At 52.7% G+C, this 26,900-nt stretch overlaps 1 protein-coding gene across 1 annotated transcript in view; it reads right to left on the bottom strand.

Annotated features, from left to right (window-relative positions):
• The window catches only part of ARHGEF10 (Rho guanine nucleotide exchange factor 10), a gene marked incomplete at its 5' end in the record, with an annotated part of 87,660 nt that extends 63,992 nt beyond the window's left edge, over window positions 1-23,668 (bottom strand). The window contains 5 exon segments of the mRNA XM_082443959.1: window positions 1,482-1,760; window positions 2,405-2,593; window positions 8,016-8,095; window positions 23,458-23,522; window positions 23,525-23,668. Coding sequence (XP_082300085.1) covers window positions 1,482-1,760; window positions 2,405-2,593; window positions 8,016-8,095; window positions 23,458-23,522; window positions 23,525-23,668 — 757 coding nt within the window.
• Window positions 23,669-26,900: the final 3,232 nt, after the last annotated feature.

Here is a 26,900-nt window from a genome sequence, read left to right as displayed (position 1 = left end):
ATCCTCAAAATGGTTTCATATTTTCCTTTCTTATCAACGAGGGGGTTACCTTATTGTAAAGATGATCAACCGATAGATTTTAAGATTTTCAGTTTTTAGATCAAACGTATTCAAAATAGGATTATGATGAAGAGTGACACCCAAAGGTCTTATGAAACAACCTGAAATAAAACGGTGCCCAAAGAAATCAAGCTAGAGAAACACCATAATTATCTCCTGTTTCTTAAGTTTTCATGGGAATTTGCAATTGTGATTTACTCGAAAATGTGTCTACATGACAAGCTCAAAAGATTCTCAAGGAAGAAGTACTGAAGTTGGGGATATCTGATAACCAAACTCCCTGTTTTCCTCAACTGTCTTAACTGGGAAGGAAAGAACCCTCTTACTGAAGTTTCACACAAATATGTCCTGTTCATGCTTCTGTGACGCCAATGTCCTCGGGGCTACTCCTGCCCATCAGGACGTCCACACCGGGGACGGTCCTCACGGTGCGTCGCAGCACAGAACACGGAAGCAGAGCAGGTGAGAGAAGGGAAAACTCAGCCGAGAAGCCTTTACTGGGCTCATTCTGAACAGAACCGACTGCACTTCTCCAGAGGAGGGATGGTTTGTGTCTTCAGCTGCCCTCCTGACCTGGACGTGCGGGGGGTGGGAGGGGAGGAGGGAGTGGCAAGTGCCCACGGGCTTCGGCCGGACAACGGTGGGCTGCACACTCGGGCTCCGGCTGCTCCCACAAAGCACCGCAGTCTGCGCAGCTTATGGACAACAGCCTGGAGGCTGGACATCCAAGGTCAAGGTGCCGGCAGATGAGGTGTCTGGTGAGGTCCCTTCCTGGTTCATAGACCATCTTCTCTCTGTGTCCTCACTTGGAGGAAGGGCTGGGGGCTCTCTGGGGTCCTTTATCAGGGCCCTGAACCTATGCATGGGGGTCCATCTTCATGACCTCATCACTCCTGACACCATCACCTTGGGGGTTAGGTTTCAACATGTGACTTTCGGGGAGACGCACACTCTCGCTTTAAACCTAAAAACTCAAGCCCTGCAGAAACAGCTGATGCTGAAGCAACACAGCCAAGGGTCATCTGCGAAAATGACGGAGGCGGCTGCTTAAACCACGTCCTCGAAGCTACACGCCTGCTCCTTCCCGCTAAGTGGAGGTGAAAGCCATGGCTCATTAAACCAAAACCCCGGTCGCGGAGCTGGGCCCCCTCAGCACCCCGGCCCCCGACAGCCGATATCACAGGTGCGGGGACAGGCTCCCTGCACCTGCCCGGCTTCCTGAGCAACCTCCTGCTTCTCCCGACTCCTGCCCCCTCTCCCGAGTCCTCAGTGTGCCTGCTACACATGCACGCACACGCACGCACACAGCGCACACACGCACACACACGCCCCAGGTGTGCAGTCTGCCCTGAGAGACGGAGAGCACCTTCTGCCCTCCCCCCCCCGCCCCGCGAGGTGAGGCACAGGTGCAGCAGCGCTACCTGCGGGGCCCGCGGGGCTGAGGACGGGGCTGGAGTAGGCGGGCAGCAGCAGGGGCAGGCCGGAGGGCACGGCGTAGCCGCAGGGCACAGGCACCGAGTACCCGCTGGGCACGTGCAGGCCCCCGCCCTCCCCCTCGGCCTCCGGGTCCGGAGGTGGCGGCTGGTCCTCATGGAGGGGTGTGATGTCGATGACGGAGTAGGGGTTGACTCTCGTCGGGACCCCGGGTCTCAGTGGTTCCGCCAGGGTGTCTGCGTCCGCTCCCGTCCCATTTTTGTGTCCTGAGGGTGAGAGGAGACCGTGGCAGACACTCGGCCGTCAAGGGCACGGCCGACACGCCCTGCTGGGCCGGGGGCCCCCAGGTGACCCCCGGGCCTGGAAGCACTGTCCTTTGGGGCATCGGTGGGGTCAGCGCGACCTTGGGGGGCGGCACGCAGCCTGGCTGAGCCCAGCCAGGGAGGCTCCTCCAATGAGGCGAACGGGTGACAAGCTGCCAGAAGTGGGGGGTCACTAACCACACGGAGGTGGTGACGGTCCCAACCAGACCATCGGTGAGTGAATAAAAGTCACCAACTCCACCCCCAAATTGTAAAATGTAAATTAAACTTCTACATTTCATCTCAAATGGCATTCTTTTGAAAAAATGTTTTATGCAACACAGTGACAAACTGGTGAGGCCATTTTCATTAGAAAATAACAATACCTGTTTCCTCCAAAATATAAATAGAAAGGTAGGTAGACAAGACTGAAAATCACGGAAAATCGAAAACAAATAAGAGAATCTCGGCCAAACCTGAGTTAAGTCATTTCAGTTCACATCGTATCACAGAAACATCACAAATCTTGGGCTCCCGGATACCACCTTCCCCGGGACGTTCCAACCCGCAGGTGGGCCGGCTGGTCGCTGGGCGGCCCGAGGACGCACCTGACCCGGCCGCGGTGTCGGTGGCGGGGATGGCGGTGTTGGCGGCGGGGCTGTCTGCTCCCGTGTCCCCTGCCTCGGGGGCGCCCGGAGCCCGTCTGTCTGCTTCTGGAGCTTCATCTCCGCTGTCGAGATCCAGCTGTTCCCCCTCCTCTTCCTCATTGTTGTTAGTGTCGTACTTGACTTCACTCTCTGAAGTTTAAGGTAACGTCAACCACAGTGTTAGCATTTGTTACCGGGAAGGCGGCTTCCACGCTCCTGAACACATAGCAGCCAAAGTCAGCCAGCGACGACCACCCAGATGGGCACCCGGAGGTGCTGGCGGCGCCAGGACACGCCCTCCCCCCACCACCAGGCTGGCCCACTGCCTTTCTGCTGGGAAGAGTTCGTGCCATCAGGCTTTGGGGCAGCGATCTGGGTTTCCTCTCAAAAGGACCCACAACTCACAGTCTGGAAAGAAAAAGCTGGAGAGACAGAAAGGAAGAGAAAAAGCACTTCCTACATTTTACACCCTGGACTTAGAACCACATTAGTACAAATCAACTTGGAATAACATTAAATAAACCACCAGGCGAGGAGCAACGTTTAATTCAGCAGTTCCTACGCAATCAGTATAATGATTTCATCCCTTCTGTTCATCCCGCCGGGCTGCGTACCATCCTCACGGTTAAAATCCGCAGCTGTGAGCTACCTGTGTCACCTTGTCATGGGAATTCTTTCCAACACTGCTCTCCTTGGGGGAAAGTGAGAGGGGATGCAAGGATTTACTGATATAAGGGTTTTTACATGACAAACAGTAAGATCCCTCATGCAGACTTTTAAAAGAAAAAAAAAAAGTCAGTTGAATTTAAAGGATCAGAACATTGTACCTGCCATAATCTCAAATCACTAGAGGGTGACTTTCTTGAAAAATTTTTTTCAGGAAAAAAAATGCATATGCTGGAATTAACATGTGAAATGGCATTAAAATCCTGGTCTACCTGAGTTTTCTGTACATTATGTATATATATACTAAATAAATTACACTTACAAATATTTTGTTCTAAAAAGAAACGGGTGAAGGTGGTCACGGGAGAGCCTGTGTCTCAGGTCCCATGGTTCATGTTTCGTTCTGTCCCCTCCCAGATATTTTAGAGCCTATTTAATACGAGATATTGTAAAGCTTTTTTCTAACAATTTTCATAAATTCACTTGTAGGTATATTTTATCTAATTCTCAAAGTCTGGCAGTTGTACGATATAATCTCAAACAGGAGGTTTGACAAGAGAAAACCCCAGCATGTGGTTTGGAGTCCGTGCTCTCAAGAATCTCAACACTGTCCCGCGTGATTTGTTGTTACTAAGTCAAAACGTAAGCTTCTTTTTCCCCATCACTTTTGTCAAGGTATTTAATTGGTATTATTTCCCTGTCACATGTATTTGACAAACATGAATTTAAGGAAATGATGCCAACTGTATTTGGAAAACGTTCTGGAAAATTTTATTTTTCTGTTGAAGAGATTTTTTGCTCTAATATGCGTTCGCCGGTTTATTTCAGCTAATAAACTGAGTACCTAATGATTTAGCAAAAAAAGAAGGAAAGAAAAAGGCAGGCAGCTGCAGGGGAAGGGGGAGGAGGAGAAATCCGTCAGTCCCAGCCCAACCCGGCAGCGCGCAACTCCTAGCAGACGTTAGGACCAAAGGCCACAGTCCACACAACTGACCAGGAGCCCTGGGAATCAGGATGGGTTGGCTCGGGTCCCTGGCACTCCCAGTGGGAGAGTGCTGGCCGCAGGGCTCGGGACAAAGGGCAGGGCGAGGGGGAGCCCGGGAAGGCTGCCGCTGGGGTCATCCCTCCTCTGTAAGCAGACAACCCTCCAGGACAGCTGAAAACCCATTAACACCTTTTAAAGATATGCCACAAATTAACACATTAAGGGAAAAAAATAAAAGAGTATTTGTAAATTCAGAGATCAGAGCTAGGCATATTGTTCCTGGGGCTTGTAAGACCATAGCTAATTATAATATGCAAGCTTAACCGAAGGTATGTTTCTCTTACTTCAAATGAAGGCTATTTGTTTTTTAATTCCTTTTACTGTTACGAAGGAGAGCTTTAAGAAGCACCAGACTGCAAACAGCCCCACCAACAAGGGGCTATTCACAGCCCGTCCCCTGCTGCCTCTAGGCTCTGCGTGTCACAGCTGGGACCAGGTCCCAGAGCAGCAGGGTCCCGGAACAGTGCCGCCCCCTGTCACCCGCTGGCACGCCACCCGCTGTCCTTCACTTCTGCCCGAGCTCGTCACCGGGCACCTGGTGAGGACTGTCCCGAATCAGCAGGAACATGGTGACATTGCTGACTTTCTTTCCCCACCATGACTCACTATTTTTTTGTTTTGCTATTAATCATAGAAAAGCTTTAGCTGGTAGTGACTTTACCACCATCAAAGTGTTGAGTTCTGCATCCTGAGACATCCTGGACCATCCTGTAATACAGTGTTTACATCCCGGAGCATCTTCTAACTTGACTCGCTGAGAGCCTCCAGGGGCCCCGCCTCTAAGAGCTTTGCGGATGTTACCTCCTGAGGGCGGGGCTGCTCCAGCTCCGTTATCCCAAAGGAGAAGGAAACCGAGGCCTGGAGAGATGCACACATGCTCCCGGTTATCCGCTCGTGCACCTCAGGGACCACGCTCAAACCCGAGCAGCCGTGCGCAAAGCCCTCGAAGCCGCAGGCTTCTCCGCTGCACCCCACTTCCTCCCAAATCCCGCTTTACCCGGACGATCTGACTTGTCACCAAGGAAGCTTCTGGAAAAGGCACAGGTGCCTGATGACAGGTAACGACGGACATGGATAGAGTTACCTCACCTGAACACGTAATGACACCGTGCACAGAATACTATGCAGCCACTGAGAATGACAGCTGTGAAAGCTATGTGGTGACACGGAAAATACTTGTAAAGTTTCAAGCATGACATAAAAATGTATACTCAACAATCTTAAAAACGTAAATTCAATGGCTGCAATTATGCAGAAAAGAAATATGAGGGAAAAGACAGAGAACGGATGAAAACACAAGTGTCCCAGTGGTGCTGGGGAGAACGGACCTCGATGATTTCCAGCCCCTTTGTCATGTTCAAGGGAATTTTTTTTTTAAAGATTTAATTTTATTTATTTTTGGCTGCGTTGGGTCTTTGTTGCTGCGCACGGACTATCTCTAGTTGTGGCGAGCGGGGGCTACTCTTTGCTGCGGTACTCGGGCTTCTCCATGCAGTGGCTTCTCTTGTTGTGGAGCACAGGCTCTAGGCACGCGGGCTTCAGTAGTTGCAGCACGCGGGCTCAGTGGTTGTGGAGCACGGGCTTAGTTGCTCCGCGGCATGTGGGATTTTCCTGGACTAGGGCTCAAACCCGTGTCCCCTGCATTGGCAGGTGGATTCTTAACCACTGTGCCACCAGGGAAGTCCCTCAAGGGAATTTTTAAGAGGACAGTTTCATTTTCACAATGGGGGAAATTATACCTAAAGCATCACTGAATCATCAACTACAACGCCAGGCTGTTATCCCCATTGCTAATCGTCACAAATGTTAACTACCCAGAAAATCTTGTATCAGAGTATTATTGTGTTTAAGGCATGGTACTAACATGTTTAAATCGTGGTCTTAGCCCTGGGCTGTCAGCCAGGAAGCAGCCATCGGCCCGGGGAGATGGAGCTGGTCCTCTCCCGGCATCCTCAACACCCCACGTCGGCGGGACCTCCCCAGAGGAAACCTCCCAGGCGGACCATGTAGAAGGTGGTCCACGTAGAAGGTCCCACCTTCTCCCAGCTGCGAGAGTCACTTCCCAGCTAAGAGGGGCCCTGCCTGGGGACAGGGTCGGGGGAGTCACCCGTGAACAGCCTGGCAGGACCGGCTGCGCCCCGGGAGCGACGGGCCTTGCCGGTGAGAGTCGCTCGCGAACGTGCAGACAGCAGGCCAGCAGGGCCCAGGAGCATCTGGTGCCGGAGCAGGAAGGGGTGGGGTGGGGAGCGGCCCACTGCGGGGAGAGGACGGAGGGCACTCGTGGGAGAAGGCGATGAACTCTGCTCGGACCCTTAGCGCCCCTCCAGCCCCCCGAGGGACCCTTCGCTCTCTGCGCCCGTCCTCTTCCGTCTTTACTGAGGTATGAGTGACAAATAAAAACTGTGTATTTACGGCGCAGGACTGGATGATGTGATCCACCTGTACTCTGTGAAACAATCACTGCAGCCTCCGCCCCACACAGGCACCGTCTTCTCTCTTCTCTGCCTTTCCCGTGGGCAGAACACGTAAGCTGCCCTCTCAGCAGACAGGCCTAAGCATCTCATCCCTGCGGCTGGACCTCGGACGCGGCCTCCTGCCAGCTGAGTCCCCGCACAGGCCTGGCTGCCACCTCGTGGTGCCCAGGCGTCTGGCCGTGCGCCCTGGGCCGAGGCCTGTCCCAGGCTTGCAGGCCCGCCCGCCAGGACGCGGTGCTGCTGGGCCAGGCCCTCTCCTGCCGGGGCCAAGCGCAGAGGTGCCTCTGGGGGTGAAGGTGGACGGGCGTTTCTTCAGAACTCGGGGCATGACTGGGAGGCCGAGTCCATGGGGGGTGGGCACCGGCCGACACTGGGCGTTTGCCGAGAGCAGGGCAGGCAGGCGTGGCCTCCTCTGCGGAAAGCAGACCCTGTGTCCTGGAAGGACAACGCACCTGCCACCAGGTTTGAGCAGCGCGCACGTCACCCACAGTCCTAAAAGCCAGGTGCAGGTGCTTCTGGGCCTGCCTTTTGTATTCTGATGCCCCCAGTAGCCGATGCCCCCTGAGCACCTCGGAGCCCAGCAGCTCCCTATCCTGCATGGGTGCCAAGGGCGCCGGTGCCCCTTAGAAACAGCGAAACAGCACAGAAGACAGCGACGGATGATTTCAGTGAAAGGCCAGGAAGGAAGGGGCAGGAGGGCAGTCAGGGGGTAGGAGGGGGAGCCCACTGCCCGGGCCACGCTCAGGAGCATGCGGCCAGCACCAGGAGACGGCCCAGCGCACAGGGGGCCGTGGGGACCCCAGGCCTGTCCCCAAGAGGCCACAGAGGCCACGCTGCCCAGCATCGTCTGGGCATCACCTCCTTGACGGGGATGAAAAGTGGTGAGCGGTGTTGGTCTGTCTCGCTTTCAGTTCAAACAATCAAAGTCGGGTCTAGCCTGGAAGACCCCAAAGGCCAGCCACTCACACGCAGATGAAACTGCGGCCCAGAAACAGGCCCCAGAACCCCTGGCAGACCTGGAGGGAGCCGAAAAGGAGGCTGCCTTAAGCTCCGGGGGCAGGTGCCCAGTGGCCGCAGGGTTCGGCCTAAATCTCGTCTCTGAAATGGGCCGTCACCCCCCTTACCACCTCCAGGGGGTTCTGATGGGTCGGGTGAAAGGAAACACAGGAGACCCTAGACACTGGTGTGGGCACCGCAGGGACGGGTGGAGGGGCTCGGCCAGGACCCCCAGCCCTCCGCCCCCTAGGGTCTGGGTAGACCCTCCTCCTCCCCAGGAGCTCCTAGCCCAGGCCCCACCCCGGGGGCTGCGGGTTAGTGATGTCCAGCACACGGAGCCTGGGAAACAGCCCTAATTCACCTGCCCCGCCACCGGCCTGCAACCTGTTACCTTCCCGGGCGGGAGCCGGCGGGCCCGGCTGGTCCATGCTGCCGCGTCCACCTCGCTCCTGGGCTCGGAGGATCTGGGACCTGCGAGGATGAAACACGCTGTCAGGGCCGGGGGGAGGGTGGCCCTGGACGCCTCTGGGCACCCCACCGACAGCCTGAGAGAAGGAAAATGCAGATTTCATCCATAGCTGCAGCGAAAGATCTAAGGACGTGAGGACCGCAAACCGCCTCGAAATAACACTCAGGGCAAAGCCAAATGGAGACTCCCGGTGTCTTGACGTCGCCTTGAATGCAGCCAGGGGTTGATTTTTGCAGCTGGATTCAATGGCCGGACCCTTCCCGGCCCAGGACGCTTTGATTCTCTGCTTAATTTCACACATGTTCTAAGGGGAGAAATGGACACGAAAGTCCAATCGTTTTTCTTCCTCGTTCAACTAAATCTTTAACAGTTTTGAGTGAAGGATTAATTTCTGAGGATGAAGGAGGAGGCTGACCGTTTCCTCAAGCCCTTTCGAGCCAGCGGGTCAGTAAACCCTTGGGTCTGGGCCGGATGCCTGCATCCTGCTTTGTTTTCTTTCTCTTTTCTGCTCTTCCTGTTTCCTCACACGCTGGTCTAAGAATGAGTGTGAACCACCAGGCCGTGAGAAGGCTGGTCCCGCTCTCCTCAGCATCCTGTGAACCAAGGTCCCTGTTTATGGGTGTTGACGCCACCAACACCTGCCTGGATTCTTCCAGAACGGTCGCAGGAAAGCAAACCTCACTCGGGAAGCCACACTTTGCAGAAGCACCTTGCCGGTTCTCGGGGTCCCAGATGAGGCCCAGGGAAACCCCTTGGTGACACCCTAGCCCCACAGACGACACATGACACTCAGTGATGCCAACCGAGGCGGTTCACCCTCTCGGAGAGAAACTGCAGTGCTGTTTCCAAACATTTACGACAGACACGTTCAGACCACAAGGGTCAGGGAACTCGAGTCCCAGAGAAACTGAGACAGTAAGCGGACGACCAAACCTTTCTCCACGGGGAGACATGCCGGCTCTTGACAGCGAACATAAAACAACTGCTTCCATTTCAGTCAACAAACCCTCAACCAACACCTGCCACATCCTGGTCTGCAAAGTCACAACAAGGGGACACGCATGCACACGTGCACAGCCACGTGACCGAGATGTGTGCACACACACACACATGCTCACACACGTGCACACACATGCACACAGAGGTGAGTGCACACACACATGCCCACACACGTGCACACACATGCACACAGAGGTGAGTGTACACACACACACGCTCACACACGTGCACACACATGCAGAGGTGAGTGCACACACATGCTCACACATGTGCACACACATGCACACAGAGGTGAGTACATACACACACACACACACACACACACGGAGGCCCAGGGGGCTGCAGGGAGGGAACAGGAGGGAGGATTCGGGGCCTCAGAAGCTCACAGAATGGGGGTGATGTCCGCTGCCGTGTCCTCTCCCAAGAAGTAAATCAAAATACCCGAGTGTGTATTTAACATCCCACTGGATTCACATCGGCTTCATGTGGCGCCAGGCCAGCTGTGACACGACACAGACACACGGACCGCGTCCGCGGTGCTGAGCCTTAGGTGACGCCCGAGAAGGAAGCAGGTGGGGCCGCTGGGCGGCCCTGGACCCGGTGCCAGGACCCCACAGGCACTGCTGGGCAGGACAGACACGGGTCTGCAGGAGGAAGGCAGTGCGATCCCCGCCCTGCGAGGAAGCGAGGAAGACGAAACTGGTCGGGGCTCCCGGGGCGATGAGGGCTCCCATGTTACTTTACATCCTCACCACCGACTGAGGACGGAGGCTGTGCCTCACTCCCCCAGCGTGAACCAGCCAAGTCCAGAGCAGTCCGGGGAGCTGCCAGCTTGGTGAGAGCAGGGCCCAAGTCGCCAGGGAGCTGGGCGTCAGAGCAGAGCACGCCCCACGCACCCCTCCGTGTGACCCCAGCACCGTGCCTCGCGGACACTGCTGGCACGTTGCCCGGGCTCGTCCAGAACAAGTGGGACGCACAGGCATGCGGGACCTGACGGCCACGTGGCTTTCCGTGTCTTACAGATTCGGGTTTCTCAATCACGTCATTTACTCACCTTAAACCATGCTGGACAAGTCTCATTAATGCTATTTGTTTCTACTGAAAATGCACAAAACACAGTCAAATTGACTTCTCGTTTCCCATTGCTAACGTGTGGGACAAAACAAAGAAAGACTGTGCCTGTGCTTTTTCTTACTCTGATGCCTGACCCCATTAAACAACCACCGCTCACCCTCAGGGCGCTCCCAGGATGCCAAGATGGACCTCGCAGCCGTCCTCGTCGTCCTACCCGAGGCTGAGCAGCTGAGAGAGCACGGCTCCTGTCTCCAGAGGCAGAGCGGGACTGGAATCCAGGCCCCTGGTGCCTCGGTCTGTGTGTGTGACTGCGTATGAATTTCAGTCAGACCACGACACTCAGGGACTGTTTTCTTCCAAAATCAGCATCCATGGGAAACTGCCTTCCTGGAAGCTCACACACACACACACAGGATCTGCCTCTGGATTTGGGGGGCCTGGGTGTCCGTGATCTTAATTCCACTCCATGCAGGCAACACCCAGCACTGAAGTTTCAGCCCCTGGACCTCCCGGCAGCCCTAGGAAGCCTGCTCCCCAACGCTGGGCACCTGCCGCCTCCTGGTTGCCCTACAGGTGTTTTTAGGGACGGGATGAAGCCTGATCGGCCCACGACCGACCTCAGGATGGAGGACAAGTCTCGCTTTCACAAGCCTCCTCCCCGGCAGACGAGCAGCAGGAAATAATGCCAACCTGGGCTGCAGGGCCATGGGGATTATCACAGTCATTTTCCAATTTAAGCATCCTGATGAGAGATTTCATTGTGCACTCAGGTTGTGGTTTCCAACAAAAAGATGACGCATGCGGTAGAAGCAGCAGCCCCGAGAGACGGCCACAGAGACGGTCCCTGCAGTGCGGCTGTGACTCTGCCTCAGAGCCTGGGCGGCGACAGAAGTGCCCCAGTCACTCGATTTTTTTTAATTTCATGGAAATAGCCTGAGTCTTTGCTCCAGCGAGGTTTCCAGCATCTTGGCCGTCTCTGCAGGCCTGCAGGGAGAGCACCGTGGACGCGTGGACGCTCTGAGGGACGGGACCCGCCGCCCCTCCCAGCAGGTGTTCCCTGAGCAGGGGATGCCCTGGGTCCCGAGGGTGAGGAAGGCAGCGCGCTCTCCACAAGGTCCTTTCCGCTGAGAAGCAGCACGACGAGTAAACGGGGCTGGGAGCCTGGACTCGGGAGCCAGTCCGGGGAGACCCTGCTCGGGTCCGACCCTCCGGCTGGACAAGCTCGGTGTCCTCGCTGTGAACCGAGGTGACAGGGACATCTCTGCCGGCGGCCATGGGACCAGGAGCAGACAGCACTGGGGTTGGTTCCCCAACTCCCACCCCGGCCTCCGCGCTGACCAGTCACAAAAAGTTGGGGGACAGACTACAGGCTGAGCCTGCCCCCGACCCACCCAGCTGGGATCCGTCGAGTCCACGCACCAGAGACTGTGCCATGGTAGGTCAGGGGCACCCAGCGTCCCGCACGAGGGCTGGATGTCCACTCGGAGCCCAGCGGGAGCCAGTGCACCTCAAGCCCGGAGACAGAGCCTAAGGACAGAGCCCGGGGATGCGGGGGACGCAGGAATCCTCATGGCTCAGGGCCGCTGGCGCTGGGTCCGCCGTTGCCTAAAACCACGAGCTTCCCAGCGACCTCACGTTAGGAAGGTTCTATCTCCACATGGAGAGCCAGGAAGGAAGAACTGAAAGCTCGCAGGACCTTACGGTATGAGTCCTGTTGGAAAGGCTCCACCTAAGTTTAACCAAACAAACTCCAGGGCAAAGCAAACACACCAACCCTTTTCACTGAACATTTTCACAGATTCTTAAGTAAACATAATGCTCACAGAAACAAGAAGGAAGGAAGGGAGTGGGGAGAGAGGGAGGGGAAAGAAAGAAAAGCACAGCTTCTCCCTAAGCCGCGCACAGAACTTAGCCGGCAGGGACGTCTATTCTGTGCTCATCGAATTTGGACCGCAAACGGCACAGGAGTGCAGAGCACGCATGGGGCCTCGCTGGGGGTGTGTCCTGCGTCCCGTGTTTCTCTGCTCACGTCAGACTAAGGCCACTTCCATGGGGCCTCCTCCCCTCCCCTCAGAAAGGAAAAAAGTGAATAGACGTGATTTATTCCGTGTGGCAATGGCTATTACACAGCATCCAAGCCACACATGTTCACCTGCTCACCATCTTTTCCAAACGGTCCCCCGTCCAGGGGATCAACCCCTCAGAACTCCTGGCGGAGCGCTCACCTGGACGGGGGGTGGGAATCGTGCCCCCCCGCCCCAGGCAGCGCACCCCCTGCCATCCACAGCCGCACTGCCTCAGCCCTGCTGCCCTGCCTGCAAATCTTTATGAACCAGCTCCCTCCTGCATACTCCCGACCCGAACTCTCACCCTGCGAACAGCTCCCGGGTCACCTCTGCGTGTGTGTGTGGTGTGTGTGTGTCTCTGTCTCTCTGTGTCTCTCTCTCTGTCTCTCTCTGTGTCTCTGTTTCTGTATCTCTGTGTGTGTGTCTCTCTGTGTCTCTCTCTCTGTATCTGTGTGTCTCTCTGTGTCTGCCTCTGTATCTCTGTGTGTCTCTGTGTCTGTCTCTGTATCTCTGTGTGTGTCTCTCTGTGTCTCTCTGTATCTCTGTGTGTGTCTCTCTCTGTCTCTGTTACTGTATCTCTGTGTGTGTGTGTCTCTCTGTGTCTGTCTCTGTATCACTCTGTGTGTCTCTGTGTCTCTCTCTCTGTATCTCTGTGTGTGTCTCTCTTTCTGTATCTGTGTGTGTGTGTCTCTCTGTGTCTCTCTCTGTATCTCTGTGTGTGTGTCTCTCCCTCCCCCTGCTGCCCCCTCCCGCACTTGCCTGCTCTCTGCTCCTGGCTGGGAGGAAGGGACACACTTGTTCCTCGGGAAGCCTGTCCCCGCCCCGTGGGGCTGCCTGGGCTTGGTGACAGGAGTAAATCCTGGGGCACCGGGACGGGGCGGGTAGCAGAGACGGGAGAGGTGGACACTGGGGGGTGGCATGGGGACCACAGCTGGAGGAGCGGCGCACAGACGGCCGGTGGGGATAAAGGTTTGGCTGGAAGTCTGAGGAAAGGGAGCCCCAGCTGACGAGAGGGGAGCGGCCTCCAGCCCCGCCGGCCTCCCCGGGATCCGGACTCCAGGAGGCCAGGAGCACCACCACTCTTGTTCAGACAGAGACAGAAGGGAGAGCGACGGGGCGGTGACAGCTCCGCCCCTGGTGGGTGTGCCCACCCCCCGGGGAGTCCACGTGGCTCGGGAGGGGGATACAGCCCCGGAGCCTCCCAGACACTGTCCCTGCAAACACCACAGGCCGCGACACACGGGCCCAAAAGAATGAACACGTGGAAGCTTGGCTGATGCCCAGGCCATAATCTGCACTTTTATGGGGTGAAAACATGCATTTAATTATTTATTAGGGCCTCCTAATAAGGAACAAAACTCAGAACTGTGCCTGACACGGGGTCTGCTTTCAGAAGAACACTTGTGGGGGGCGGGGGTGGACAAGGGGGAGGGGGAGGCGGAGGCGGGGCTGGGTGATGTCCCTGCCCCTCCTGCCCCCACTCTCCCTTACCTTCTCTGCCCCTCACTCTTCCATCCCTTAGACACCTGGACCACAGGCCTGGCCTGGCCCAGACCAGACTGGACCGGACTGGCCTGGACCGGGCCAGCCTGGACTGGACTGACCTGGCCTGGACCGGACTGGCCTGCACTGCTGCTGTTCTGTGCCAGCTCCCTCCAGAATCCAGCAGGCCCTGCCCCCAGCCACAGGTCCACATCAGCCGGGATGCATGCGCCCCAAGCCAGACTCAAGCATCAGGAAGACAGCTGCCACGCTGCCCCCCAAGAACCAAGGCACCCAGAGACTCACAGCACAAACGCTTCACGCCCCATGGACTCCTGAAGCCTGCCCGCATCCAAGGCCCCCAACACGGTTGTCCATGGCCACACAATCCAGCCCGAGAGCCTTCTCTCAAAACCTCAAAACCACCTAGACAAAAGCACAGTCGCTTCATTTCAAAACTTACCAAGGACGAAGTTAATTCTGTCTTTAACTGGCAGTGTCTTTGAGAAATGTTTTCATCAAAGGGGGTATTATATTCATAAAACAAAACAGGACAAAGTTACTCTTGCGAGGGGGTCATCACCGGACTGGCCTCTGCGTCTCCGTGTGTGACATTCTGTGCCCTCTCAGTCGGCTGGTGGGCATCTCTTCCTCTGATTAATTCTTGGGCTGCAGCCTGTGCTCTGTCTGTCCAGGCCTCCCTGTCACCTCCCCGCCACACATGCCCCTCCAAGGACAGGCACAGAGCACCCCAGCCGCTGGCAGTTCAGGACTTGACCAAGGATGCAGAGCAAACAGGCACCAAATCACCCCAAGGAATCAGGGGAGGAGGGCGGCAAGGAGAGGAGACGGCAGGAAACGCCCCACCCCTCCTCCTATGACCCACACGCGCAGCAATTTCTTGCATGATGTAAATCTCAACTTTCAAAAACCATCCTTACAGACAAGGACATCCAGCCTCAGGAATGGAAGGAACTTGGGAAAACCCTGGGGCTGACGTCCATCCCCCTGCCTTCCTTGCAGGGGCACCTGGGTCAAGGTCAAGGGTGACGGACTGTGAGGGCCCTGGCCAAGGGGCTCACATTCCAGCAGGAGTTCCCATTATTTACAGGAAACACAATGAAATTCTTCCACAGAGAAGGAAGTGTGCTGTGCGAATGTGTAATTACATCAGTCGGATGCAGACGAAGCCACTGTCCTCGCAAAGCTCCCTGGAGCCTTTCATCACACGTCCAGGGGCAGCAGCTCAGCCCAGGTGTGGGGTGGCCTGGCTCCACCTGGTCCCACCCTACAGACGCCGTCCCCTGGGATGCTGGCACTGCCCACACACCCAGCACTGGCTCGGGCCACACTGTGGACCACTGGGGGGCGGGAAGGAGGGCTGTGTCCAGGCAGCATCTGCAATCACGTCTGCCCTGCTGCAGGGGGGCTGAGACTCCCCTAGGACGGGAGAAAGGAGGACAGAGCCGGAGTGCAGCCTCAGTGTGGGGAGCGGAGAGAGCTTTCCTGAGGAAGACTGAGGGGAGGGCAGGCAGAGGAGGCTGGCCTGAGGTGGGGACATGTCCAGGGCAGAGCCTTGTCCTCAACTCGGAGGGCGCCACGGAAGGTGTTTGATCAGGGACTGATGTGGCCAGAGTTGCCTTTTTAAAAGGTCACACTGGCATCAGGTGGACAGGGCATCGGGGAGGAGGGCCAGGTGGATGGAGGCCACCCACCAGGAGGTTGTGGGGCAAGAGGTTAGGCTCATGACCACGATGATGACGGGAATGAGGAGGGGGAGGCACAGGAGACGGCACAGAAAGTGCAACTATGGCAGCCAAGCTACAGGGATGGGCGCCTTCTGTGAATTTTCCCACTTTCTTCTGGTGGTTGATTAGCAGTTTCACACCATCGTGGTCAGAAAAGATGCTTGATATGATTTCAGTCTTCTTAAATGTATCAAGACTTTTTTTGTCGGCTAACGTGATCTATCCTGGAGAATGTTCCATGTGTGCTTGACAAAAATGTCCATTCTGCTGCTTTTGGATGGAATGTTCTGTACATATCTCATACAATTCACTAAAGTTGCAGAACATAAAGATGTCACAAGGAAAGAAAGTTATAAGCCAATATCCCTGATAAACACAGATTCAAGAATCCTCAACAAAATACTGGCAAACCAAATTCAACATTATGTTAAAAGGATTTATTCCAGGAATGCAAGGATGGTTCAACATCTGCAAATCCACCAATGTGATACACCATATTTTTTTAAAAAATGAAGGACAGGGGCTTCCCTGGTGGCGCAATGGTTAAGAATCTGCCTGCCAATACAGGCGACACGGGTTCGAGCCCTGGTCCAGAAGGATCCCACATGCCACGGGGCAATGAAGCCCATGCACCACAACTACTGAGCCCGCGCTCTAGAGTCCGTGAACCACAACTAGAAGCCCACGTACCTAGAGCCCATGCTCTGCAACGGGAGAGGCCACGGCAATGAGAAGCCCGCGCACCGCAGCAAAGAGTAGCCCCCACTCACTGCAACTAGAGAAAGCCCGCGCGCAGCAACGAAGACCCAACGCAGCCAAAAATAAAATAAATTCTAAAAATATATAAAATAAAACATAAATTTAAAAAGAAGAATAAAAATCATATTATCATCTCAATAGATGCAGAAAAAGCATTTGACAAAATTCAACACCCATTCAAAACAAAAATTCTCAACAAAGTGGGTGAAGAGGGAATGTGCCTCAACATAATAAAGGCCATTTATGACAAGCCCACATCTAACATCATACTCAAGAATGGAAAGCACAAAACTTTTTCTCTAAGATCAGGAACAAGGCTAGGATGCCCACTCTCACCACTTTTATTCAAAATAGTATTGGAAGTCCTAGACAGAGCAATTCGGCAAGAAAAAGAAATAAAAGGCATCCGAATCAAAAGGAAAAAGTAAAACTGTCACTATTTGCTGACGACATTATATATAGAAAACCCTAAAGATTCCACCAAAAAAATTGTTAGAATAAACAAGTTCAGTAAAGTTGCAAGATACAAAATCAATATACAAAAATCTGTCGCATTTCTATATGCTAATAATGAACTGTCAGAAAGAGAAATTAAGAAAACAATCACATTTACAATTGCATCCAAAAGAAAAAATCTAGGAAAAAATTTAACCAAGGAGGCGAAAGACCTATACATGGAAAACTATAAGACACTGATGAAAGAAACTGAAGAAGACACACATAAATAGAAAGATATTCTGTGCTCATGGACTGGATGAATTACTATCATTAAAATGTCTATACTCAAAGCAATATACAGAGTCAATGTAATCTCTATCAAAATTCCAATTTTTTTTTCACAAAAATAGAAAAAACAATCCTTAAATTTGTATGGAAACACACAAATAGCCAAGAGAAAGAAGGACAAAGCTGGAGGCGTCACATTTCTTGACTTCAAACTGCATTGCAAAGCTATCGTAATCAAAACAGAATGGTATTGGCATAAAAATAGACACATAGATCAATGGAAAAGAACTGAGAGCCCAGAAATAAACCCATATGTATATGGTCAATTAATCTGCAAGAAAGGAGGCAAGAACAGTCAAAGAGGAAAGGACAATCTCTTCGATGATTAGTGCAGGGAAAACTGGACAGCTATATGCAAAAGAATGAAACTGGGTCACTACCTTACACCATACACAAAAATTAACTCAAACTGGATTAAAGACTTGAATGTATGGCCTGAAACCATACATCTCCTAAAAGAAAACACAGGTGATAAAGTCCTTGACATCAGTCTTAGTGATGAGGTTTTGAATTTGACACCAAAAGCAAAGGTAACAAAAGCAAAAATAAACAAGCGAGACCACATCAAACTAAAAAGTTTCTGCACAGCAAAGGAAACCATCAACAAAGTGAAAAGACGACCTACAGAATGGGAGAAATATCTGAAAATTATCTATCTAATACGGGGTTAATGTCCAAAATACATAAAGAACTCATACAACACAATAGCCAAAAAACAACCAATCTGATTTTTAAAAACATGGGCAGAACTGAATAGACATTTTTCCAAAGAAGAAATTCAAATGAAAAGATGCTCAACATCACTAATCATCAGGGAAATGCAAATCAAAACCACAATGAGATATCACCTCAAACCTCTCAGAATGGCCATCAAGACAGACAAGAAATAACAAGTGTTGGTGAGGATGTGGAGAAAAGGGAGCCCTCATGCACTGTTGGTGGGAATGTAAATTGGTGCAGCCACTATGGAGAACAGTATGGAGGTTCCTCAAAAATATAAAAAATAGAGCTACCATATGACCCAGCAATCCCACCTCTGGGTATTTATTCAAAGGAAATAAAAACAGGATATCACAAAGATATCTGTCCACGCCCCCTCTCTCCTCCCCCTCCCTCCCTCCCTCCCTCCTCTCTCTCTCTCTCTTTCTCTCTCTCTCACTCTCTCTGTCTCTCTCTGTCTCTCTCTGTCTCTCTGTCTCTCTCTCTCCTTCTCTCTCTCTTTCTCTCTCTCTCACTCTCTCTGTCTCTGTCTCTCTCTGTCTCTCTCTGTCTCTCTCTGTCTCTCTCTGTCTCTCTCTCCCTCTCTCTCTCTCTCTCTCTCTCTCTCTCTCTCTCTCTCTCTCGCACATCCCCAATGAGGTGAGCTGTCTCTCCCTCCCTCCACGGCCACCATCCGTCTCTTGCCTGAGTTTCTGTAAAAGCCTCGTAACTGGCCTCCCTTCCCCCGTTCCTGCTCCTCTGTAACCTTCTCAAGGCTGCACCCAGCAGGTCCCGTGAAAGCACAGTCGGCGCTCGCACCCCTTTCTGTCACTGTTTCCTCCCCAAGGTTGAGCCCTGCCTCAGCCTCCATCATTCAGCACTGCGGCCACCAGCCTTCCTGCTGCTCCCAACACACTCCTGCCGCAGGGCCCTTGCACGGGCTGCTCCTTCTGCCCGCAATGCTCTTGGGTGGACATGAGCACAGCTGTCACTCTCCATCAGGTCCTCACGCGAACATCACCTTCCCGGTGAGGCCTTACCTGCCACCTTTGTGAGTAGCAGGCCCCTCCCGCCAGCACCCCCAGGCCTGTCTCCTGTTTTATTTCTATCATCATCTAAAGCACTACCTACTTTCCTGTCTATAGTCTCTCCCGGGCACAGGACACAAGCCCCATGAGAACAGGACCAGGTCCACCTGCTCACTACCTAGTCTTGGGACTGAGGGCACTTGGTACTCAGCACCCAGTAGGTGCTCACTAAATATCCATCAAATTAATAAATCCCTTCCAGATTTGCTGCATCATGTGACCACCTGCACCTCTTCCCATCTGTAAAAAGGTTGTTCCTTTTTTTTTAAGTTTAAGTACAAGAACTTGATTTTTTAAACGCATGAAAACAAAATGACATTGAATGTATTTCATCAGGGGAGAGACGGAAGCCTAAGGCGATGGCCTTAATTAGATTCCCTGCTGGAAGCTCCGGACAGACGGCAGGCGCGCCCAGGGAACGGGGCCATGGAGGACGCCCAGGCGCCAGCAGGGAATGAGCCGTGGGCACAGCGCCCTGGTGTGAAGCCTCCTCACCTTCCCCGGGGTCCTCACCCTCCTCCCACAAAGGTGGAGAAGGGGGCGGCTCTTCCGGGGCGAGCAGGAGATGAGGCAGGGTCCCGAGGCCCTCCTGTCGGCCCAGACTGGCTGCAGCGGCTGCACACCCTGCAAACAATCTCTCCCCACTGCAACCACCTGGGATTCGTTTCCCAAATACTTCTGTCGTCTGGCAAATGCTGCACCTTTCATTCCTTCCTATTAAATCACCAGGAGCAGCGCGTGTCTAAACGTTTTTCCAGAACAGAGGCCGGCGGCAGGCCCAGTGGGCGCCCTCCAGACCCCGGTTCTGGACCCGAGACGGGGACTCTGTCCTCCGCAGACCCTGGACCCCAACAGCCTGAGTCTGATTTTAGTTCCAACTGAAAAGCGATCTAGGCCACGCCAGCCGGGGCAAGAACTCTGAGACGGAGGCCCATGCCCGGCACTGCTCTGGGAGAAGGGCCCCGCTGGCTGAGTCCCTGGCCACGCAGGTGCCGTCCAGCCCAAGCTTCTCTGATGGACGTGAATCGGTGCCGCCCACGTGGCCGCTTCCCAGCGACCTGCGGAGTCAAGTGCTTGAGAACAAAGCATGAGTCAACGTCTTATCACTTTTGCAGCAAGAGAACCGGCCGGCCGGGCCAGGGGCCAAGTCCACATCCTCGGGAGGGAGCAGGCGGCCAGTCCCAGGACGAGCTCCAGCCTGGAGCAGGCGCCGCTACCCGGCCAGGCTCAGACCTGCACACACAGGGAGGGAAGAGACACGCCGGACTCCTGCCCTCAGAGCTCAGCACTCCTCACCCAGAAGCAGGCTCTGGCTCCCAAAATGGGATCACGGTTAACTCTGGAATCCCTGGGCAGTATCTACAGTGGCCCACAGCGGCATCCCATCCCCACCACTAGGCAGATGCCTACACTTTCGAGCAGCCCTTGCAAGCCGCTGCTGAAGCAAGGCAGAGCCTGGCCCGAGGGCAGAGCGGCCAAGCGACTCCCCCACATCCTTCCGGGGGTCCAAGGCCTTCCAACCCCAGTGGAGATGGGCACTGAGCACGGCCTCAGCACAGACGCTACCCTTTCAGCTCAATGTTCTCCGTTCCTCGAAGTCACAAACCAGCTAAAGTCACCCCCCATCTTCCCTGCAGAGAAATAAGGCGAATAACAGAATAAAACACTAGGTGTGCACAGAACACTTTTATCAAAATAAAACTCCTCAGCTTTCCTGTACTGTCAGCTCCCATTCTCCACACCACTGAGAAATGACTCAAGTTCAAAGTTCGTATCTGTTTGACTTTGGAGTCTGAATGTCCACAGTGCTTTCTTAAAAAAAAAAAAACAAAAAGATGATGTCCACACAGGAGGCTCTGGTTCCCCACAGCCTGCTGGCCTCCAGCCCAAGAAAAAGAGCGAAACCACAGCCCAGGAAGCAAAGCCCTGCCCTCAGGACCCTGACACACCTCGCGTGTGAAAAGGTCCTCTGCTACATGTAGCTATCAGTGTACAGAGTATTCGGGCATCCTCACCTATTCCTTTTGTTTTCTTCCTAAATGCCCAGTTCAGGGTCACAGGTGACTCACTGAGTCAAGACCTTGGAGCCTCGGACAGGCCACCAGGTCACCAGCCCCGCCCCCACCCCCGGTGGAAGGCTAGCTTAGCCATCTGTGTGGGAGGGCAAAGCATCACCCTCACCCACCCATGACCTTTCTTCACAGCTCCCTTTCCCAAGGGCACTGCAAGGCTGGAGAAGCTTTTGGCGCTGCATTTTACTTCAAAAAGTAATTTCTAGTATCAGAACGTAGCTCATGGAAGAGAAACACTTTAAACCTAAAAAAAAAAATAAAAACTTTAAAAAAAATCTTTTGAACATTCTTTAATGAAACCATAAAACATCAACAACCCAGAGAAAGCACCTTCTACTAGCAGGTACGCATTACTTTCACGATATAAAGAAGAACAGGAAATGAAAGAATAACACCAGTGCCATGACTGCTCATTTTTATAATCAAAGTTTTGAAACCGTGCACACAAAAACAAAGAAGCAGCAAAAACAAACTTTGATGTCTGGATCTTTGAAAAGCCTGATTTGGGAAGGAGAGACAATGAGGGGGGTTATGGTGGGTGGGGGCTGGTGGCAGATAAGAGGGTCCTTTGCCAGCTCTCCTGTGCCTCCCTGCTCACAGCCATCACCCCAGAGCTGGCCCTGCCCCCCACCCGCAGACCTGCACGTCCCTCTGTACCGCAAAGCGCCCAGAACTTCCCCCCTCATTTTCTCAAATTACACTTCCAGAAGTCTTAACCGAGAGAGCAGTAATCCCACCCCATAAATGTTTAACATCTATGTTCCCCTTCTATCTTGTTTCACTCCACATATGTTTCTACCTGTGCAAACTATGAATAATGTATGAAGTATACATGAATATGCTCTGAATATCACAAGATGTGAATTTTTCATTGCAGCTTTTCTATCATGCCTTGTGCAATAAGAACATTGTATTTTTCAACAGGGATCTATATTATTGACATTACAGAGTAATACAGCCAAACTCACAGCATTTTTATTTTGCTCTAACTTACGCAGAACATCATTATTTTAAAACACATTTCCACACACTTGCGTTCCAGCAATTTCCAAAGTGAGTAAACAAATTCTGTGGGGACCTGACTCCCTGGGGGGGGGGGCGGTGAGCAGTTCCAGAACTCAGCCCAGGGTCCAAATGCCACCAGAACCCCTCCATCTCCAAGAATTCCCAAAGAGTGAAGAAGTTCTTCTAACCCCACCAGAAAAACTGCAGAGAAAACGTGGCACGTCAAAATATCAAGATGACAAATTTGGTAAAACGAGAAACTCAAGTTCGACTTTTAAAAGATAAAAAGCTATTTTGAATAACTTTGGATTTTACCTCATCCCTAAATGTCTGTAACAGCTTTGATAGAATCTGGCCCGTATGGAGAGACTAATCTATTATGAAATACCACTTTCTATGAGTGATTTTTCTTATGGACATGAAATCAAGAAACCATAGTCACTGAGTCACCTAACTGCACATGTGGCCACTAAATCATATCCCAGGGCCAATCAAGTAAACACTCTGCGAGCTTAAGGGGTAAATTACATTTTAAAATTACACAGAGTATATCTCATCTTTCCATTATAATAAAAGTTATTTCCTATAAAACAGATGTCCAAAATATATTTTTTAAGCAATAAATGAACAGTGAAAACGTTATCCCTCCCAATGTTCTACCTGGAGGGATATTAAGTAACTCTTGCACAAAATCCAGAACATTGATGACTACTTTATTTTTACCTTGTGGCTCAACCAAAGAAGAGCTAAAAATCCATTGCATTTTGAATTAATAAGAATTTTTACTGCTAGTAACTGAAAAGAATATTACATTGTACGCCTGCTGCTTTCTCAGAATGTTCACGTCCTATTAAAAGCTGAAACATTTACTCAGATTTTTACGTTCAAACCGAGGGTCTCCCAGAGGGGAGGTGTGGCCAGGTGGGGATGAGCAAGGCACCTGCCGACCACTGGCAGCACACCCGCTTCAGTCTCCCCAACAATGGTAGATGGGGGAGGGGGAGGAAACACGTACGGGGATTTTTAAGTACAATAGTAATTATTTTCACCCTAAAGTGGGCCAAAGACTTTTTCCTCTATCGGAAAATATACATGACTGCTCCCCACCTAAACACCCCAACTCGCCATTCCTCCTGCAACGTCAGTGGGGCGCCGGCCTGGGGTCCCTCCTGCACCCTCCTGACAGCCGGTGGGGTCTCGACCCGGCTCCCGTTACCGCCGAGACTCGCGGTAAACGGGGGCTGTCCCGGGCCTCAGCTCCGCCACCTGCACGGTCAGTGCCCGGGGGCAGGGTGCACCCCGAGTGGCCCTCGCACAGTCACCCAAAACCTGGGGCGGGCGGGCAACCCGGACTTCAAGGAGCGCTGGGATCTGGCCAGTTCGGGGGAGTTAGGCAGAAGTGCAACTTTCAAAGAAAAAAAGGAAACTCCGAATCCCCGCGATAGGTGGGCTCGCTGGAGGCGCAGTTCAAGGACCCCCGCCCGCCTCCCACCCGCTCTCACCCCGCAGGACCCCCACCCGCCATCCGCCCCCCTCCGCCCGCGCTCAACCCACAGGACCCCCGCCCATCCCCGGCCCGCACTCACCCTGCAGCCGGGACAGGACCCCGGCCCGCCGTCCCTCCGAGGACCCCTCTCCCCTCCTCTTGTCCGCGGCCCCGGGATGCGCCCCGGCCCCGCCCACAGAGAGGCCGGCCCACCCACACGCCGTGATTGGCCTCATTGGGCGGTGCCGGGCGCCCACTGGCTGCCGCGCCTGCCCGTTCCTCGGCGGCGCCCCGCCCCCGCGCCCGCGCATTCCTGCGGAGCCACGTGGCCACCCGCACCCCCTCCTTCGACTCAAAGCGCAGCCTCGCTGCGCCCGCGTCGGCTGGGGGCGCCCGGCAGGACCCCTAGACCCGTGTCTTTTCCCCACGGAGCCCTCGGGCTGCTCACTCGTGGGCAATGGGGGCGCCCGGCAGGACACCCCCGGACCCCCAGACCCCCATCTCTTCCCCGGGGAGTCCTCGGGCTGCGCGCGCGTGGGCAGAGTCCGCCGGGCAGATCACACCCCTAGATCTCCCCATCCCCCTCGCTGTCCCCAGAGCACCCACCCCTTCCCTTCGCTCGCTGGCCCTGCCAGCAGGGGCGTTCCTGGCTCCTCAGAAGGTCAGCTGCCCCAAGGCCCGCCAAGTGTTTGGAGTTTGGAAATGCAATGATTTCACACATTGCCGAGACAATTTTTAAAGCTTGCCTTTTACAGGAAAGCGCTCATTTTCACCTTTACCTTGACGGTGAACATAGGTTCTAGAATTCTGTATCTTGTAAGAGCCAAAAAGCAATGCTGTAAGAGGGAGAGCTTGACCCTGCGTTTTCACCCTTGGAATGGACAGCGCTTATTGGGCCTAAAAAGCATCCTTATACTATGAGCCCATTTGAGGTTAAAAATCCACGCATATGCTTGGTTCCTCACAGAAGCGCCTAAGATAAACAAGAATTCCCTTCTGTGCTGTTGGAATTGTTTGCCAGGAGCATTTCTTTGTTTTATAATTTAAAAAAGGAAGCATATTATTACTATAATTTCTGCTATAGGACAAAACTCGAGACAAAGCATCTTTAACAAGAATACAAACCAAAACGACAGCTGAAGAATGTTGCCTGTTACCTGGTCAACAAGGTAAACAGATGAGTCATGCCCTAGGCTCCTCTCCCATCTCCTGCCCAAATCTCTCAATCATAGAAGTAATTTAAAGTCAGAACGTTAGAACTGCCAGACACCTTAAAGATCTAGGGTACCATTCACTAGGTTTATAGAAGGAAGACAATGTAGCTAAATGTCAGAAAGCTAATTTGAACATTAAGTGCCCTTAAAGCCCCCATGCTCTGTAAAATTTCTTTCCCTGCAAATTGTGACTCATATAAATCATAGCTACCATATAAAGCTATGTTTTCCCAACAATGGTTGGGAAAAAATAATAGTAGGTAAGGGAATATTTTAGCAATGTTTATTATTAGCATTCTCTAATTTTATGGAAAAAGACTCAGCTGTTTTTAAATACTATTTCAGACCTATCTTAGAGCACCCTGGGAAGATACTAGAGCCTGAATCAATTGAAAAAGATACTTCCTCTCAGTGTCTTTAATAGCAGAAACATTATTTGGGGTCTCTTTTCCTAGGGCTCTTTGAGTAGCTTATTCAAAGTTCTCCTACCCAATTTTCTTAGTTGCCATGGTGGACAGAGGTAGAAAGACCAAGTGAATTAGTTCTAGTTCACCACACAACAAGAAAATCCTGATACGTGTTGCGTTTCTGATCTAGTGGAGCAGAGATAAGAGGGAAATTATACTGTATATGGATGAAACAAGGGATTGGGGGTCGATTTGGGGATCCTATTTTGGTTTCTAACACTAACAAAATCCTGTGTGACTTACACAGGTCTCTGAGCTTCCATCTCACGATCTAGAAAATGTGACTAATAATATCTACATCATAGATAAGATGTTTAAAAGGGAGAACTATACAAAGAACGCAGTATGATGTCTGGGAAGAGTAGATGCTCACTAAGCCATAATATAATTTGGATCTAACTTTTTTTTCAGGAGCAAGAAAACATATTGAATCACTATTTCTAATAGATGGCTCACAAGTTCATCTTAAGAAACTTAAGGAAGTTCAGGAGGCTGCTATTGTCATCATTTTTCACTCAGAAATCATGTTATTTTGGACCATGGGGACAATACAGTAGCAGCATCATAACTTAGAAGCACAGAGTGCAGCTTCCCCATTTCCACCATGGCTGTGTTGACCCCCTAAGCTCAGGGCCACCAGGAAGGGCAGTGCTGAAGTGGGTGGGGCATGGTGCTGGGGCAGAAAGAACTCTGATTGAAGCCTCCAGTCCTGTCTAGTTTATTCTAGTGTTCTTCAGATATATCACCATTTCCTGTAAGCCCTGATGTGGAAGAGGATCAGAATTTCCATTGCAATTTCCTCTTTGACCAGTGGGATATTATATACATATATGGAGAGAGAGAGAGGGAGAGGGGGAGAGAGAGAGAGAGAAAGAGACTGAATATGAAGAAGTGGCTCACACAAGTATGGAGGCTGACAAGCCCCAGATGTGCCATCGGACTCAGGAAAGCCGGTGACCCAAGGGAGCCAATGGAGTGAATCCCAGTTGGAGGACAGGAGAAGATGACCTGAGATGACCCAGCTCGTCAATGAGGCAGAAAAATGGGGAATTCCTCCTTCCTCCGTCTTTTGTTTTATTCAAGCCCTCAGTTGATTGGACGATCTCCACGCACATGGGGTGGGGGCCATTTACTGAGTCCACGGGCTCAAACGCTAATCTTCTCTGGAAGCACCTGGAAAAAATGTTCAATCTGGGTAACCCATGGCCGTCAGTTGCCCCGTAAAATTAACCATCACAACTACACATTGTTGATGGGAGTGTAAAATGGTACAATCACTTGGAACATTTGTTTTGCAGTTTCTCGTAGGATAAGCACAGCAACCCCCCTCTTAGGTATTCCTTCAAGGTACAGGAAAACATAGGCCCGTACAAAGACCATTAGAAGAATTTTTTTATTCGTTAACAGTTCAAACTGTTCAAAACAGTGCACATAGTTCAAAACTGGGCCAAGTCAAATTGCATCAAATGGTGGCTGTAGCCACGAAGTGTGTGGTCTGGTCCCACAGGAGAGCGCTGCGTGTAACAGCATCAGAAAGGACAGTAACAGAAAGAAATAAACTGCACTCAGTGGCTGAGATGAACCTCAGACACACTGCGTGGCATGAAAAGAGAACAGACCTGGAGCACACGCTCTGCCCAGAGCTGCGTGTCCTTCTCTACAGAAACGACCGCCGGGGTGGGTGTGTGGGTGCCTTCGCTCAGCCCCAAACCAGCGGGCTGGGCCGGAGGCGGCTGGCGAGTGGGAGGGGCTCCAGCCCCCGTGCCCTGATCCGGGCCGCTCCCTCGCTTGCTCTCGCTCGCCCTTCCGCGGCTGCAGCATCTCCACTCCGCCCCGCCCCTACCCGCGTCCCCTCCGAGGGC

This window comes from Balaenoptera physalus (assembly GCF_965194825.1).
Source record: "Balaenoptera physalus genome assembly, chromosome: 21".
Classification (NCBI taxonomy): Eukaryota; Metazoa; Chordata; class Mammalia; order Artiodactyla; family Balaenopteridae; genus Balaenoptera; species Balaenoptera physalus.
Note: the sequence above shows the minus strand (reverse complement) of the source record. Positions and strands in the feature narration are given on the sequence as shown.